This window comes from Anas acuta, chromosome Z (genome assembly GCF_963932015.1).
Source record: "Anas acuta chromosome Z, bAnaAcu1.1, whole genome shotgun sequence".
Classification (NCBI taxonomy): Eukaryota; Metazoa; Chordata; class Aves; order Anseriformes; family Anatidae; genus Anas; species Anas acuta.
The window spans coordinates 3,737,929-3,757,278 of record NC_089017.1 but is presented as its reverse complement, the minus strand read 5'-3'; the positions used below and the strand labels follow the sequence as shown (position 1 = coordinate 3,757,278).

Genomic DNA, 19,350 nt, shown 5'->3' with positions numbered 1-19,350 from the left:
CTCTGCTTAGCAATCAGTTTTATAATAGTGAGGATTTTTGGCTGGGAGGCACATCGGTTATACTGTTACCTAGCAGACTTTTCCCTTCAACAACAGAAACCAGTAGCCAAGTGTGAAATGGTGATACTTTGGACTATGTGCAGGTATGGTGGGCTGGTCTGCTGGCCTTGGTTTCACAAGTGTGTTTTTGCATCTTCTATTTTTCATTCAACCCTTTGCAAAGGATGATGTAGTTGTTGGCTTATGTTTCTAATGGGAGGTTTTTCATTCTTAGTTTACTGTCTTCTTGGTGTTGAAATATTTTAACTGGCATTTTTCTATCAGCCTCTTCCTAGAGTATCCATTATCTGTTGCTGCAGTATGTTATCTAAAGGCTGTCTCTCGGTATTCTCAGTGGGTAATTGTCAGCATGGATGCTGCTCACCTTACAAAGGTGTTAAGGAAATACAGGTTTTGGATGTATATTTACTGTGGAATTGATTCCACCCTGTGTTCCCTCCATCTAAAAGTGAAGATTCAATACAAACACAATGCTCCTCTTTCCAAATGATAGAGCTACTTTCAGTACAGATTTGAAAATTCTTAGAAAAATGAAATTAAAAGTATCAGTGTTTTCCTATTAGATGAGAAGCTTCAGCATAGTGAGATAAAACTGTGTCTTGCAAGATGCTTGCTACCTGCTATTAACTGAACCATGTTCTTCTATGTCTGTTGCATCCAGTGTGAATAGAAGAAGTTTTGAGAGCATGGTAACTGCCACCAGTACGACATGAAAACAGCTAAACATCTATTTGTTCATTCAGAGTGGTTACTAGCAAGCTGCCAGCCTTTATGAATATATCTATATATTTTTTAAAAAAGAGGGAAATTTAAATGTATTTTCTGTGAAGCAATTTTCTTTTGATTATTCTTAAATATCCATACCTGCTTTCTGAATACAGAATCATTAACACGTAACGTGTAAATTTGTACAAGAACAAAACATTTTTTAATCTACTGAAATCTGAAAACAACAGGTTTAAAGCAGATGCTCAGAAACGCATCTCAGATGAATAAGGCTTCTATTTCAAGAAATACAGCGTAGTTGTAAAAGCAAATGCAGGACAAGGTTTCTGGGTAGACATAATATCTTTTATTAAACTGGACTGGCATGCCTGGGAAAATTAGTGTGGTTTAGGGCAGCCAAACATTTTTTGCTGTCTGAAGAGGAAGCAGCAGATTTCAAAGCTAAATACAACTTGAGAGCAATTACAGTTCGGTTAATATCTAGTTTGGATGTTTAGGTGTTTGTCCATCAAACTGCAAAATCGTAGGTTAGCCTCGAGTTATTCAGCAACTCATTTACTTGAAGTCATGAATAAATGTCATACATAGTACTTAGTTTTTTTTTCAAATGTAATTGTGCTGTACAGATATCCAGACTATTATGCGTTGTTAGCAGTCTGCTCTCATGCCTGTTAGTGTTTAAAAGCTAGAATGTTGTTTTTAACTGTGCTTGTTTTTGCCTCAGATTTGGAGGAAAGGGGGGGGGGGTTACTTCCACAGCACAAGGTGATTACTGGCAAAGCCAGGAAGTTTTTCAACTGAATTAACTCCTTTGTCAAATGGCACGCTTATTTTCAGGGAGGCTTTCTGGACAATTTAAATGAACTTGAAATACTCTGGATACTTTAGCACCGTACATAGGAGAAGGGAAAATAAAGGGACAGAAGGTAGAATTTTTATACTAAGGTTCCTCCCCTGCTTTACTGCTGAGGAAATGAGCTGCCACATCTGCTGTGCTGTGACAAGGTCTGGACAGGATACGTCCAGAAGACTCTATGGGAACTGGAATACAGGCAGATGATGGAATTGTTTGAGCTGTAGGCTATCTGTGCTGTCACATTTAATGGCATACGTTCAGCATCATCACAGACCATACTGAGGCAGAACACAAGTATATGGAGCACCATGTTTTTTTGACTGTTCCCAGAAATTGATTTCTTATATTTATTAATTACAGTGGTGCAGAAACACTGATTTTGCTGGTATGGATATAGCAGCAGTGCCAAGAACATGGCCATTTAGCCAATTTACAATTTAGCACTGCATAGCCAAAGCTAAATGAAAAGAGAGGCTAGAAATGGAACCAGAAGAATTTCTGGTAGATGCTGTTTGCTGCAATGTTATAGTTTAAGAATTATCAGTGTAACCAGTTGGATTTCTCTTTACATATAAGATTCAGTTGTTTTGGATCTGGATTGCAGTTTTATTTATTTTTAAATTATTTTTTGTTTATGGTAGTGACTGAATATCGGCATTCAGATTGATAGCTAGAATCCATTTTAGAGAGATTAATTATGAATGATTTCTTTAAAAAAAAAAAAAAGTTTGTTATTCTCTTAACCCTTTGGAGCCCAGAGAAGCCCTTCTGTAACAGCCTCCTGTAGGACTGGAAGAGTAGAAACCTATGGGATTTGTGTACTCTGAAATTTGGGCCACTTTCAGCTTTGAATTTTTTAATGCTTATGTGCTCCACAGTCCAGTTGTGACCAGGATTGAGGGTGTCCCCTTGTATTTTTTTTTACCTCGATGTCTTTAGTGATAGAACAAGGATAATTGTGCTTACTTACTGCCAGGAATATTCAGGCATAATGTTTATAAATACCTCTAAAGGTTACAAGTTCTTTCCAAGTGCCTAGTATTTCTGCTGATTTCCTGTTGAGTAGAGAACTATGTGTATGTGGGGTTGGGGTGGGGTTTCAATCATCAGATGTCAAGTTTTGTTTTATTTTTGTAATGATTTATGCAGTTGTTAATCAGCAGCTGACTCCTCTGAGGAAACTTCAGGGAGATCATGCATTTAGAAACAATCCTGCTTCTAGTATTTTCTCTCCATTGTATTTTTCTTCCTTTGTTCTTTTGTTCTCTATTATGAAGGACATTTGCATGAAAACAAGATTTTTGTTTCTTAAGAGTTCATCTGCTCCTGCTGCTTATTCCCCACCTGGCCATAATCCTCTGTTTGTGACATCTCAATTGGTGGCTGTGCAAATGATTATGATGTCAAAGACAGGATTATGACTTCAGGTGAGAAACAAACAGCAGGAACAGGTGAACTCAGGAGAAATACACATCTTGACTTTTCTCTAACCATTTTTATGCTAAAAGCACAGGAGAAATGCAGGCAATAGATTATGTACGCATATAGAAAATAACTGATGTATAAGCGAATTGTACCATGCTAGTGAGTAACATGAGAAATTGATTCTTAAAATTGCCTTCAACTGGTTTTATTCTTTAGTTTTCTTTACAGAAAACTACAATGGTGTGAAAATAACCAGTGACAGAGTGATTAGGACATAATTTTTAAAATTTTATTTTTGCAATGTTACAACTCTTATAAGAGATTCCCCCTGTATCCCTCTGTTGTAACACAACATTCTTAGTTGGATTAAAATGAGGTTTGATTAAAAATATAAAAAGAATGACCCAAACTGGACTATAAATGAGTTAACTGGGATCTCCGATAGGAGTGGGGTTTTGGAGCAGATCACTCTTTGTGAGATAACAAAGGGAGGTTCTTGGAACTGGCTGAGTTCTGCTTCAGTTTTTTTTGTCTATTTAATGTCGCAGTTCATTTTTGTTCTGGAGGAACCCACCCCCCGCTGCTCCTGCAAGCCATTTCCCTAAAGGTTTTTGCAGAATACCTCCTTTTGAAATTTCTTGTCAGCAATTGGAGTGTTATGATGATAAATAGCTTGTATGGGTCTGCAGTCATCTGCTACTGTGCACTGACTAGTGGGAGAAAGAGATTTGCTAGAAAAGCTTTGCAGGCATGAGTATAATGCAAGGGGTGTGTATGTGTTGTAACACTGGTTGATGCATCTGACACCAGAGATCTTTTCTTTGGTAAATTTGTAGTGGGTCCTGAGGAGATTGCTCAAGAGAAACCTCATCCGGAGAATCATTTTGTGGACTTCTGATGTTGAATGTGCTACGGTGGTGGTTGCGACTTCTGCTGGCTAAGCCAGAGGTCATTATGCTGACAATTTTGAGTTAGGAAATATTTTTTTGCTTTCTGAATGGTTATAAAAATATGTACTTACAGATGGATTATGGATTTGTTTAGAGTTAATGGGTAAGCATTTTTTTGGGTACAGTTTGTGGAAAGAAATTGAAGATATTGTGTTATCATATATCGATATAATACTGTTCTTTGTATAGAAGCGTAGGTGAAAATAGAAGGGAAGAAGGGAGTTAATAATCACAGAATTAAAGACATTGAGACATTGAAAGTCATCCAATCCACAAGTTTGATATTTGAAGTACTCCCAGATTCAGAGAAGCCATGGGGAGTGGTTGTTTTCTTGCCTTTTTTTTTTTTTTAACAGAATTGAAGTAGTTATCTTCAGGAACCCAGTAATTAAAATTAGAAAGTTGGTAACATTTTTATTGCAGGCAATTCTAGTGGTAAGATTAACGTTAGATAATCTTATCATAAAATAACCAGGCACCCTATGATGATCTGACACATGAGAGGCTGCACAGAGCTCCTGGTCCCCCAAGGGCTGTGATTGTTTTATGGTTTTATCTCATGATAACCATGCTTTGGTTATACCCTTTTCTGAGAGTTTCATATAGTACACATCCCCCCTATCTCCCCCCGTAAATTTGTAATTTAACACCACTCTAGGAAATGGCAAATCAGCATGAAACTATTAATCTTATATCATGAAACAGACACAGATCCAAGAGATCTGATTACTTTGCTTGTGGTCATTATCCAGACTGAAAGCTGGGCTTGAGCGTTTGTAACATCAACAGTTCTGTCATCAGAAAGAAAAGATTTCAAAAACAAAGTGAAATTCTACAATCAACCTAATTTAACATTTCAAGCCAAAAATATCATGTGGCACCAAACTCCTTTAAGTGGTCACTTAACGATCAGCTACAGTTTGAAAGCCCTAATTTCTGCCCTATGTCTAGAGCTTCTTTTCCCAGTCATTAAAAGCATGATAAAGGACCTGAATGTCAGGCGTGAGGGCTTTAAATAATCTGTAGTGATTTTAATGAGTTCAGGCACAATCGCCACAGGTTTGTCTTGCTTCATAAGTATTTCTGAGATGGAGCTTGCAGTCAGACTCTCTGCTGCCAAGTTGGTTTTCGATCTTTTGAGAAGGATGGAAACTGGCTCCTGTTCAGTCCTGCAAAACTGAGTCTGTTTTAGCTTGAAGTCCTCTGGAAATAGCCAGCTGCATCCCCTCCTCTCCAATGAATATACGGTGAACAAGAAATTCAGTTTTAATTTGTATTATAATTTAGCTAATTAAAGAAAACCCATTTTAAATACCTGACTGAACCAATGTGATTTGGCTTTCTTCTTTTCTTTACTCTTGGCCCTTCATCTTTTTTGTTCACTCAGTTCTTCTGAATACTTGCAACTTCATATCTTCTTTTCTCCCATTAAGCTTGTGACACTTGAAAAGATGCAGTCATTTAATATTTAACTATGAGGGAGGCTCAATCTCTTTTTGGCTTCTCCAGCAGGATAGAGCTTTGTGCTTTACAACAGTATTTGTAAACAAAACTTCTTACTATTTACAAATCCCAAAGGATTTTACAGATGTAGAAACACACAGTGAAAATTTCTTTGTGTTCAACTGGATGGTTCAACTCTGTTTCTGGAGGGAGTGAATTTTGCTGTTGACCTAATTCTGCTCCCATCAAAGTTGGCAGTGAGTGGTTTTAGAGATTTTCAGCCTCAAAGCTTTGCAATTCTTTGTTGAATCCAGAGTTTCAGAAGAAGAGCTGAAGTGCAGCTCTTTCAGATGGAATAATGAAGGCTTAAGCTTGATATTCAGAATACATTTATTAACCAACATTATCCAAAGGAGTAGCCTAGGAACCTTACACTCTGCATTTGAATTTTGCCACAACTTCCAAAATCAATACTTCTTGGCATCACAGGTTGTTTTCTGCTTTCATCATTTGTGCAAACGATTATACAGATTGAGTTCAGAAACAGGGGAATGATAAACAAGCAAAAGTGAAATACAAAAATATAAACTTCTACAGTTTTCCCTGTGAAAATAAGTTCATTTAGAAAAAACACACAAACTTTGACGATGGAGAAATGTTAGGGTGCAGGTTGGAAAGAGAGCAGAAGAGGTTCATAACATTTGTTCATAGCTGTAGAGCTGGTGCTCTTAGATTGGCACAGCACAATAAAATTATTGTTCTATAGCAAAAGAAATTCTGCATCTCCATTTTAACTTGCAGACATGGTACTAAGATGTTCAGAGTTGGAAACTGTCCTTCCCTGTCTCCTGTCCTTAAGACTTGCAAGCAGGGCATAGCGTTTTGTTGATTATTAACGTAAGGCTCCGAAAATGTTTAGTTCTGTGCATTTTTGTGTGCTTATGACAAATGCCGGCTTTCTGCAAGGATTTTCATTCAGGCTGTTGAAAATGCTGACACTTATGAGCTTTTCTATACTAAACTACCTCTAGTAAACCTCTGGATGGGTTTTATTTGGTCTGTCTGTCCAGACTGCAGTATCTCAGAGTGAAGGCGATTGCCTCACAAGGTCACTGCTGTCCTGGAGTAGTGGAAGGCCTCTCAATTTATGCTTGGTCATGCCCTTTTAACTTAATGTTCTCCTTCACACAAGCTGGTAGTGATGGATGTCCATTCAGACAACCTAATGGCCTATGGTAACGATAGTAGAGCCTTTATATCAATATTCTGCAGCTGAAACCCATCAGGATGGACTGTCAAACTGCTCTACACCACATCTAGGACCATTTTATGCAAATAATAACTGTGATACCATTGCTATACTTTACGGCATCAAGCAGGACTATAAAAGATCATTTCCACTGGTCAAGAGGAAGTTGATCTTTGTAGCTTGATATATCAGAGGTCATTTGCTGCTGTCAGCTGTCTACCTGCAGCAGTACTAAACCCACAGCAGAATGACCTCAGCTCTTAAGGAATTTCAGCCACAGAAGGAAAGTCTTCTAGGACATCCTGTGTAGTGTTTCAAATGTGTTGAGACTGTTCTGAGGCATGGTGGGCTACAAAAGGAAACAACTGGCTTACCACCAGGGAACGGGAGATTGCTATTTGTTCTGTGCCTGCTGCTGTTCCTTGATTCAACTTCTAACTCTAAAACATATTAAAGATATTGCAAGTCTGCCAAATGGAAAACATTTAATTTCTTGCTGAAATCACAGCCCGTATGCCAAGAGGACAATGAACTTTCACATACAGAGAGCCCAACCTCCCAGACTCAAGTGAGACAGTTTGCCTCTGTTGCTTAGAGGTCTCAGGGCACACCTGTCTGATGCAGACACTCAGTTTAGGTAACAGATTGAGGTATATCACACTGTGCATCAGCTTGGATGGACCTTCTCCAGGGGGTTGTTGTATTTTGCACAAAACTTCTGGATACATGTGTTCTTAGTCAAAAACGTCCATGTCCTTTCCATTTGCAGAGTGCTCTTTGCACTTCCATGGACTTCCAATATAACTATAGGAATATGTTAACTGTATTCCTGTATGACTGCAAACTGAGATGTTGCCTTCCAATAGAAAGGGAGCGCTTGTTAATGCAAGAGAATCTGACAGCTCTCTCATTAAACAGCTGTATAAACTACGGAAAGACTGAAGCAGAAACTGGAAGCATAATATATGTGTAACGTCTGCCCACGGTGGAGCTCTGTCACCATCCGGAGAAGACTCTTTGCCTTTTAAGCCCCTTGGCAGCACCTCCAGAGTTACCTGTCTACCAGTTCATCCATCCATATGTTGCATTCTTCACTTGAGTGTGCTGAGAATATACACCTTTTCTCGGTGTTACTATAAAATAGAAATAGTCTGTTCTTCCATGTCTGTGTACACTGGCAGGCTAACTTGTAGTTTCCCCACTCCCTTATTTAAAGAAGTTGTTCCTGGTAGCTTAGTCACCTTGGCAATGACAGCAAGTTTCTGCATGTCAGCCGCTCTGGACTGGCCGTTTCAGCTTCATTCCTACTGACAGAGACATAAGCTACCTGATATATGCCATCTTGTGTTTACTGCAGGACAGTGTGGGGTAAAAGCATGCAAGCTGTCCTCTCAAAGCTGAGGAGACAGCGAGCAGTCAGCATCTATGCCTTTAGAGAACTTTTCTGATATGTGGCATATATGCTTTCTTGAAACGTGGAGAGGTGACGTAGCAGTGGTTCTGACTTGACAAGTCTCAAGAACTTTAATTTTTGACTATCAAGACTATTTAACACCAAGTCACAGGGCTGCCTGTTTTTCTGTCTTGCACTAGCTTCTGGCCGGTTAATATAAAGTGATGTACTAGTTGGATTTTGGCGGGGGTCTTGTTCCAGTCGCCGTTCTGAGGTACAGCATCATTACCAAATGAAAAAGTCCTTCTAAAAAGCTTTTTATTTCTTCTACGTGCAGCTACTACTTTGACAAGATGAAGTGAGTCAGCCTGTCTTTAATGGGATTGCATTGAAATGTCTGCTTACATGCAACTCTTGTTGTCATTCCTTGGCATGATCGTTACTTGAGGGGCAGATTAGAGGTCAATCAGCCAGAGCCACGGGGGCGCCCACAGCTAGCCTCAGGATACTCCCTACAAATGTAAGATCAAAAGGGCAGGCACATGAAAATTACTGTTTACTTTTTATGAATTATTTCCCAGAGATGGGATCATTAGCAGAATCTAAATGCTGGCTGGCTTGTATTGCAAGGACACTCCTGACAGAACTATTTCACTTGGGCACACCTTTCCGCTCTTTTAAAGTCAAAAGATCCTCTGTTTTTGCCTTTGTGGGATTTCTGTATTATTTAAATAACTTTCGAGTTGTATGTTTTTCCCCGAAACACTGTTGCTACTTCTGCACATGCTTTTAATTCTTAAATGTCTTCCATCTTTTTTCTTTGTTCACGCAGCAAATTTCAAAGGCTGTGTCCGTACCCAGGGACTCTGTAGGAGACACACAACTTCTGAAGGAAGTAAAACTTGCTGGTAATCTTTCCGAGTGAACAGTGGCTGGCACTTAAAATTCATCACTGGCCAATGGGTACCACAGTTATCCCTACTGTAAATACAGGGGAAAGGTGATATTGGCTGTCATGGCAAGGTACATGTTGGCAAATGCTGATTCAATGTCTACTCCTGCGGTAATCTTCACACATCAAACTCTACGCCTTCTTATCCACATAAGTATCTGGTTTCTGTTTGATCACAGTAATCAGGGCTATTTAGAAGGGTCACGGTATATTTGCCCTTTTGTCTTGTGTCTGGAGCTATGAAAGCATGACTTTGGAGCAAATGTTGATTGAATTCTAAAGAGACTGGCAGTAGCTGGGAACATGTGTAGTTGCTGATATGCTAAACTTGTGATTCCAAGTAAAAAACTGTTTGCTTTTTAAAATAACTTTGAAAAAGTTACCTTGAAGGACCAAATACATGGTAGATATTACTCTTTAATGAAAACCAATATGAACTTCCTTCTTATCATCCAACGTGTTACTAACCTTAATGTGAAATAATCAAATGCTGCCCAGTGTAGGAATGAAACTAAATCTTCTGGCTGCTAACCAAAATAAAATCCCTTATAGCTATTTTTGTATGTTCTTAAAATGTGTGCTGTGAGATTAAGCAGTTGTCTTTTTTCCCTCCCTCTCTGCTATTTTTCTTAAAAAGTTTAAACACAAACAAACACACACACATATATTTATATAAAAGTATATATATATAAATGCCTTCCTGCAGCCCCTTCCCATGCTAAGATTGGGGAGCAGATACCCAGTTTTTTGTTCTTTTATCTAAATCCTTATTCTTCCTAATATGGCTAGGTAATTTGGATAGGTGTGCTTTCATGCATTTGGCATGATGTTTTCTCAATATTGTTGGGGTTTTTGGCATTTATTTGACAGCAGCAGCTTGAGAACTTCTTGCTAGTGTTTAAAAGGATAAATTAAACATTCCCCTTTCCATCTTTTCCTCTTGCAGATGTATGCTGCTCAGGAATTTTTTGAATCCTTGCTGAACAGTGAGAGTGTAAAGGAAATTGTGTGTGGATGAGTGGGGTCACTGGGTTCTCCAGTACAGGGGACTGCAAGGAGCTATCTGTGGGAGTATGTTTAGGGTTTAATGCAGCAGTGTTCAGAAAGCTGAGGCACGGATACTAAAAAATAATACAGTTGGTGCTAGCCTGTGTTGAGCTGCAGCCAATCTCAGAAGTTTTCAGGCATGCATCTTGGACTTCTTTAGGTTAGTTGGGGAGTACGTAGAGGGTCTGCATGCTTCCTTTCGGTCGTACAGCCATGCTCACAGGCTCATGAGATATCTGAGGGTAACCGATCCGGAACCAGGATCTGGCATGGTTGCTCTGTGTTTCTTGCAGACGGAAGTGGAATGAGTTACCTGATTGTGCTGTTCATCTTTTGTTATCTTTGCCATTGACATCTTCTTGTAGTCATCATGGAAAACATTTTAATGTTTTCCATGTAATGGAAATGATTTTAAGTTGTCTTCTACTACATTTGTGCTTTGGGGGCTATCTCTCTCTCTCTCTCTCTCTCTCTCTTTTTTTTTTTTTTTATAACATGCCACACAGGTCATTTAACCTTTCCTCTGCCATTCTGCATCTTGAAGCTGATACCCAATTTCAGGTGGGTTTCTAGCGGAGATCACCACAGCATTTTTAGGACAGAAGAATGGTGGAGGTCCAATTGCTAAGGAGTGCAAGGTATACCTGCCAACTGATAGCTGTTAAATTAACATTTCCATTTCCCTGTGTATAGCCTTATCTTTACAGACAGGTGTAGATGTGTTGGGAGAGGGGCTATTTTTGGCTATACTGTAGGAAAGCCTGAAGGTAATGAGTTGTGTATAGTAAATCTTGCTTACTCCATAATTTCCACTACATTTCAAATTAAGGGCCTAAATTAGGGTTAGTGTCAGACTTGCTCTTCTGCTATGTCCTAATTTTGTTTTAAAAGCACATAGCTAAGGACTTTAATATGTTTTAGATTCAGTGCTTGTAAGTTATACTAAAATCCCTAAGGGAGCCAAAATAACTTATTAAAACCTTGCAAATGTTTTTGACTGCTGCATTCTATTATTTTCTATTCCAGCGGTAGCGTACAGCCTCTGCTGCTGATGGGCGGAGGAACGCAAACCTCCAGGGCCCATTAGACTTAACTTGTTTACTGCATTGATATCTATATGTTAAATGACAAGAGAGTTCAGGTTATTGAATAATTTAAAATTCAGCTCTAATTGGTGTCATATGACCTGGAAAAGGCCATGGATGACGCCAGGAGCATGCTGTGAAATTCTTATAAATAATTCATAAATTAGATCATTCATTTGCCTGGATGTCTTGTTAAATGCAGAAGTTTGTAAGTAATAACTGATGATATAACACCTGTAAGTATTTAGTTCATATGCTGGAAGGTAATCTACCTTGATGATCTTCTAGCAAAACCTGCCAGAGTATGAGAGTTAATTGCACTAGGGAGAATGCACTACATTTATTTGGGATGGGGCTTTGGCAAGGCGTACTGTGCAGATGTTGCATTACGCATTCCCTATCAGCTAGACAACTATTCTGTGTATGCCCGTGTTAAAAATGCAGCTCATCACTCTTCTGCCCTTATTTCACATGAACTCCAAATGCACTGGGAAATGGTAGTGACCCGCTCTGCTCACAAATAGTATAGTTTTTGAAATATTTATCTAGGTCTTGAACTACTGATTCTTCAGTAAAATAAAGGGCAGAAGTAAAAAATTGAAGTCACAAGATTGTGATTTTTCGTTTTTATAATGTTGGCAGCACATTGAATGTTAATAGTTAGACCTGCTGCTGTCAAGATTAGTATAGTGGCATTTTTCTGTAGTGCAAACAGGTCTGGTGTAGTTTTGTTTCTGAAAGCAAACATGTTTGCTTAATTTTAGTGGTCAGGTATTGCATTGCCATGTGTAGCTACTGTTTGGGCTTAATGGGCATTCTGCTCACAGTGACTTCCAAGACTAAATGCAGAGACGCCTCACTTCAGTTTTCTTGGAGCACTGTATTATTAATGACTGCCTTATCAGCCAGTGTAAAACCAGTTTGCTGATCTGAAATGGAAGCATTTGTTAGAGATTATCTACAATATTTGTGTAGCTGGAGAGAAGGGTGGCATGTTTATGAATGCAAAATATACACTTATAGCTGAGTGCCAGCAAATGCTCACATGCCACTTTGAATGCAGGTTTTTTGTGCACCTGGCATCCCAGCTCAAACCCTCTTAACAAAGGGGAGAAAAAAAAAAAATTAAAGGCAGCAGAAACATAGGAGGTGTTCCTCTGCTGTCAGCTAGCAGCTATAGATTCATTTTTTTGTGTGATGTGATCCTATTTTTATTTTTGTTTTGCTACACCTGTTCAGTATATTGAGTTCGGTAGATTTTTACAGGAAAAATACAGGCTTGTGACTGTCATTCACATATTGTTTCTTTGACTTGAGACCACTTGCTTTATTCAGTGCAATGTGGCAATCATAGCTACACATAATTACTACAGAAAATGGTGCTTGCTTTCTTTCTTGAAAAATGGTCAGCTTACCTTCTGAGTTATCCACTGCATCTATCTTAGGTACTGACAGAGACAGTTTCCGAACCATTAACTGGGCACCTTGTAATGACTGATATTAGGTTATTTATGGTAGAGATTTTAATAAAGGATTATACGATTTAAAAGAGAAAAAAATGATAGACTTCAATATATCCTACTAATTTACTTTATAATCTTTACCTTTTTACATTCTTCTTGATAAATTCTTACGGATTGTTGGAAAGAATAGCTCCTTAATCACTAGTAATGCACTTCAAATAGTCTTATCATTTGAAATAGTCGTTCTTAAAATGGCTTTTCTGTTGCCCCGATAGCCTACCTGAGCTTATTTGTAATATATTCTCCTTATTCCAGTGACAAGAGCAAGTGCTTATTCTGTTGATAGATCTGCAAACCCCAAACCAAGCTTTATTCAGATGAGACCCATACATCACCAGCGCGTGGTGTTGACCGAGTTCCAGGTTTAGGATGTATATACCTTAATGAGTGTGTCAGCTAGGTCGCTAATGCATGCCCTTGACGCTCTTTAAGGTGTCCTTGTGTGTGGTAGTCTCTCATTTGCCCATTTTGAAACACTTCCTCCATCCTGAAACATCTTTAAATCCCTGTACTTCTCTTCTGGTTGCTGCTTCTCTGCGTTCTTGAATTCCTTCAGGCTCTCTGCCCCATGCACTGAACTTGCATGTTCCTTTCCATTTCCCCCCAACTAAAGAAACCCCCAGATGAAAATCCAGAGGGAAATGCACACAAAATACCATCAAGAGCAATTGTAGTTGATTGTCTCTTTTTTTCCCTGCATTCAAATGTATCTCAGCTGTGAACTGTGAAAGCCAGGTGGTATGGATTAAACTCTGACCCTGCTGAGATCCGTAGGCGTTTTGCTGTTAACCTTCCCTCCACTTTGGGTATACACTGGTATTTCTCCCAGTGTATGCAAGGACCATAGCTTTTGTCCTCTGAGCGTAAGACTTCCGAGCTAATGATTTGGGGCTGCTTCTTAAACGTATTTTGTGCATGCAGAGCTACCAGTGAAATCTGTCGGGACCTTGCCTGTGTGGAGATTGTAAGGTCTGATCTGCTACTAGCTCAGCCCTTGCCAGACAAAGCCCCGCGTGCTGGAATCAGTGGTTGAACGCGTCTCCTCTACCAGTGCTGCCTATTAACGCTGCAGAGCACACAAGCGGCGTTCAGGAAGAATTTGCAGAGATCCTAATGCTGCATGCATAAAGCTGGCGTGCTGTTTGTCTGTTTGTCGGAAGTTTTAAGGGCTGGATGTTTGTTTAAGCTTTGCTCCGAATCCCTGAGCAAAAATTACTGGGATTGCAGTAAAGATTTCTTAGAGCTCCCCACCTGTCTTCCTTTTTCAACCTTTATAAAGATTATTTGAGCTGTTTTTTTAATATCTCTTGGTTTCCATGCAAGAGTTTCACATCTGATCAAGTCTTATTATTAGTCTGATCAAGTCTTGCAGTATGCTGCAAGGAGCTGTCTGAGTTTGTTTGTTTGTTTAAGCCTCAGTTAAAGGAAGTTGTAGCTTTAAATACCATACAGCAAGTGTGGAAGAGCTCCACAGAGGGGAAAGCACAGCTGTTCCATCATGGTCCGCCACGGTTTCCATGCGTCCCGTAGGTAATATCTTCCTTAAGCTCATCTTGTAAAATTGCCTAATTCTTCATGCTTGTGAGTCTTTAGACTCAAGGTACTAGGTGAGTATTTAGAATTTTTTTCCTTACTTTTCCCTTTTACCTGACCAGCGTCTTACAGGTTTGTCATGGCATGTTGTGGTCGTATGATCCTTCATAAATACAATAGTCAGGCTATTTTCCCTGCAACCTATATCTAAATGTAGTCTTGAATTAAAGCATTAATGGAGAAATACAAATTACTTACCAATTTGTTGGCTAGGTTCTGACTCCCAGTACTTAATTTTTCTTTAGGGTTAGACCTTGCAAAGCAATGAGGAGCCTTCAAAGGCATGTGAAACTGGAACTCAGTCTTCTACCTAATATGACCTCCTTCTTCTAAAGGAATGAACAAACCCCACTCGCATTCGATGACATTAATGAGAATTTTCCCCCCTGCAAACATATTGTAGCTGTGAAATAACATTAAAGTTTCTCCGCCTTGTTATGAAGTCTTTAAATGTCAATGCCATTTCTGAGACCATCAGGGCAGATTTAATGGCGGCCAAGGTCAACAAATGCTAACTGGTACCTCTCTTTTAGGGCCTTCAGGGACTCTTAATGGAGTCTCAGCCATGAAGTTAATTTGCGATGTGGGCCTTTATTCTTAAATCCGCTCCTGATGATTAGTTTGTACCACTTCATGTGTTTAGATTTCTTAACAGTCTCTTGTGTCTTCCGTCAATAAAAAAATGCTAAAATGAATTCTGTCATTCCATGTTTTACACCTGTTTTTTTCTTTCAGAACACACACACACACACACACAAAGTAAAACTTCTGTATATGGGCTGTAGAAAGTGAGGTGTATTCTTTTCTGTAGACCACCCTGATCTGTCAGCTCTGATAGCATCCTCTATAAAAACCTTTGGATCTGCCCCCTTCTGCTGTCTTGGGGGTCAGGGCCACTAAACACATTGAACCCCTTTTTGTGCTGTTGCTCTAAATGCTGTGCCAGCAAAAGCAGGGGAGGTGGGAAATGAGAGACAGAATGTGACTGCAAGGTTCTCCTCCTTTCCCTTTTCTGTAGTATCTCTTCCCATTGCTGGTCATCCCTTTATGTATTGTCTAATTTAGATTGAATAGGCTTTGTAGCCTTTATTTGTCTAGAAAATATTGCAGACAAGGATGGCATGCTACAAATAATAAATAACAAAACTCCGTCTTTTTGGCAGCATGTTGCATTTCTGCTCAGTTGCCCTGCCAGCCCCTCTGACTTTAAAATATTTTAATGTCCTGCACTTTTCACCCAGTCCAAGCACCAGACTTTCCTCAGACATTTAGCACTGACATTAATGCAAATGCCTCCAACTCATGGGGCCCTTTGGGGCAAAACATGACATCCTTGGCTTTCAATCACATGGTGGAGAGGATATTTTTATATCCACAAAAGTAGAAATAATGAAATATCAGTATTCAGGTGCTAATCCATGTTAATTTACATTCTGTGAAGTCTACAAGAAACTTGTAATTGGTTGTCTTGAAGGGCAGCAGTGTATATTTGGTATTTTGTTTATTTATAAAAAGGAATTTAAATTATAGATACAAACACTGCATAGATTTGGAGTATATCTCTCTTCTAATCATCACTGGACGCTTGCTTGCATCCTTAAGTTCCCCTGGAGTGGTGCTTGCTGACTGTCTTTCACTGTCTGTGGACCATCCCTATCTGTTGTAAGCGTTGCTAGAGTGCAAGTAATAGTTTTCTCACCATCTGAGGATACCAAATTTCACTGCTAAACCCCTTTCATTGAAGTGGTTTCATTATCTTTAACAAACCCACTTCTGTAATTTAAAAAAAAAATAAAAGTAAAATAATCTTTGTGAAAAGTTCTAAAGGCCAGAGGATTTTATATTCATTATGTTACGAAAATTAATGCACAGGTCTAGCAAAAGAAATGTGAGTACCTGATTCACTGCTATTCCAATGTGCATAACAACTCAAACGTTTAACTGCTTAGATGAACCATAGTGCTCTGGGATGTAAGTAGGATTTTGATGCCTGTTGCACAATATCCATGAATATCACGAAACCGCTAGAATTTGCTTGCACTGGGTTGACAAATGTGAGTTACAGTTGCTTTCTTTCTTCAGAGTTTTATCAGAGTATAATCACTTGCCCAGCTTAATTGAAAAATCACTTACGTTTATAGCTGAATTTAAACATGTTTTGTATTTAAATGACAGCTTTTGATGTACAACCATTTTTTACAGAAAGTAGTTGGTTTTTATCTGTGTTTCTGTAAAGATATTTCAAAAACTCTCATCAAATTTCCAGCAGTAAGTAATATCCCATTCAGTGCAAGGTGAAATGTTTTACATCAAATCTCCTGCTGTGTAATGGCCAATCAAAGAGTATTTATAGTGGCTGAATGGATTTTTTGGCTCGGTATTCAAAATTAAACATTTTCAAACATTAACATTTAATGTTTTTTGCCACTCTTCAAGTTGATTTTATGTAACCCTAGATGCTCACAACTACTTGATACTCTGAAGTGACTCATTTTATGCTGAGGATCCTGCAGGCAGTAGTTTTACATTTATTATACTTGTGTAGATTGAATGAAATGTATATTTGATAGCAGGTCCACGTCTGTCTTTTGATAAACATTTTGTCAAGCGGGGCTGTCTGTCCAACAGCATGATACGGCAAGCATGTTTCTGAGGGCAGATGTTTAACCAATGACATTAATGTGTAAAGATAAATTTTGGTAATTCACAAGAATTGTTTCTCTTATTGCAGGTGTCCAGTAAGAAGGCCTCATGCCAACAGCTGCCTTTGGAACTGGATGGTTCGTACTTAGCCATTAGGGGACCACAAACTTTTTATAAGAACAGCAGAGCATCAAAGGCTGGAAGCCCAAGCCGTGTAGCATTGTCTCAGCCCTGCAGGAATAATCACGATTGTGGGACTGAAATCCATTACAACCATCAGGAATGTCTGAAGGAATATTCAGTGGAAAATGGCTTGCACAGAAAGTGTAACAATATGATTTCCTCAGTCAAGCAGAAAAGCCCGCACCGTGTAAAGCCAGCTCAGGAGATGGACCAGAAAGCAAATGAATTTCAGGGCACGTGCCCTCCACAAATGAGTTGTGGTTGTGCCTGCAGGCATGTAGGGAGCTCAGGTAGTGTGCAAGAAAGCCACCATGTCAGCCAGGTTCCTAAAAGACATTCTGGGCCCGTTCACAAAACCTGTGATTATTCCAGGCTCTCTCGAGTTTCTGGGCTGAATGACAGCGTGGATCCAGGGTCTAAAGAAACAGAACAAGCTAAAAGGTTGTCTGAAGAAAGAAGGCAGCAGCTGCTACTGCAGAAAATGGAGCTGGAAATTGAAAAGGAACGTCTCCAACATTTGTTGGCTAAACAAGAAGCAAAACTGCTCCTAAAACAACAGCAGTTACACCAATCCCGTATGGATTATAACAGGTGATTTTGAGATTTATATTTTTAAAAATAAATTCAAAAATTTATAATGAAGACATGGACAAGGGGAAGATGGAAAAATTGAATTTATAAAATAAGATAAGGCAATACCTGTGGCATAAGTACTCTCTAACAGTGATTTAGGGGAGAGGAGACTTTAGTATATTAGCATATACTGTTGGGAACCAGCATGACAGCTGTGGAAAGCAGCAGAGGAAAACAGTATGTGGTAGAAAGAAAGGCACAAGAAAAGCAGTTCTAAAAGTCTAGGTAGGAAAAGAGGAGCAGTAGAAGAAAATGAGAGCTTGATCTTCGTGCAGGCATTTTAAGGAATAGACGTTTGGCAAGGGAACAGCGTGAGTGGGGATGATATAGATGTGGCATTCCTCTTCTGTCTTTGCAGAGGGCAGTTTTGAAACACTGCACCTTCGTAGGTAAGAACTGGAAGAAATGTCTTTTATAGAAAAGATGAAAATAGTTTTATACATTTTAAAAATAGATTTGTATGAGTATATATATGTGTTTGTGAGGGAAAAAAGGGAGCCCTGTGAAAAAAGGACATTTTCTTTTCAGTGATTTTCCTGCAGCGGTAAATGCCAATACTGTGGCATAAGACCTGCTGGAAAACTAGAAGAAGGGAAAGGCAATAACCATAGAAATATGCAATGTAGCCTGAAAGGCCCTTGAGATTGCAGAAGGTGAGATAACACCTTCCTGACAACGTAAATGGGGACTCTAGCAATTGGGACAAACTGGTTTGTTGCTATCGTGTTACATGGACTGGAGAGGAATGGGTTAATGCTGTGGAAGAAAAAGTTGAATTAGCCAGTGTAACTCAGTTGAATACTAGTGTTTCAGCATTAAGAAGGGAAAGGAATGGGAAAATCTAGCAGTCTTTTAAAAGAAACGATAGGAGGAATTCAGAAGAATGCTTATTTCAATACTATTTTAATGTGGTGACTGCGGACGGCATCCCACAAGAGTCTGCAACACTTGACCCATTTCCTACATGCGTGTATTATAATAACTATGGAGGAATATATCACTTTCTTTTCTTAATCCCAGCCCCACTGGTTACTTTTTAAACTCTAAAAGAGAATACTGTAGTTTATGTGGTCTTTTGTTTCCTGCTCAGACTCTTGAAATGAGTGTGTTTGTTTAGCTTTTAAAATGTCTGTTTTATCAGACGCAATCACAACTATGTGTGTGAAAATGGCTGAGGTCACAAACAAAGGATTATAACTTAAGGTGAGAAATAAGTAGGAACAGATGGATTCTTAATCATCAAATACCTTAATTCTGTGTATGCATCTCTCTGTATGAAAAACAAGTAGAATATGAAGGACATACAGACTGAGGGTTTTGGTGTTCTGTTTCTAATGGATAATTTTCAGCCTTCTTTGAGGCATCATTTGCCCAGAAAAAAACAGACCTTACGTATCTCTATAATGATGTGCTTGTTAATGCCATTGTGCCTATTTTAGCCTTTTTTTTTGTCCAGAAAAAAAAAAAAGGTTTACAGAGCTCTACTTACTTAAAAAACGCTATGAAAAAATCATATGTGATCAGTCTGAGCACTAAAACTGTTTTTGCAATCTCTTTTCAGAGGTGCAGGTGAATGCACATTTGCCATT

The 19,350-nt window shown here is 39.0% G+C and overlaps 1 protein-coding gene across 2 annotated transcripts in view; it reads left to right on the top strand.

Annotated features, from left to right (window-relative positions):
- KIAA1328 (KIAA1328 ortholog) overlaps window positions 1-19,350 on the top strand; it is a 170,940-nt gene that overhangs the window by 95,808 nt on the left and 55,782 nt on the right. For both annotated transcript variants that reach the window (XM_068666711.1, XM_068666712.1), the window contains one exon: window positions 17,034-17,719. In XM_068666711.1, the coding sequence (XP_068522812.1) occupies window positions 17,034-17,719 (686 nt within the window). The remainder of the gene's footprint in view (window positions 1-17,033; window positions 17,720-19,350) is intronic.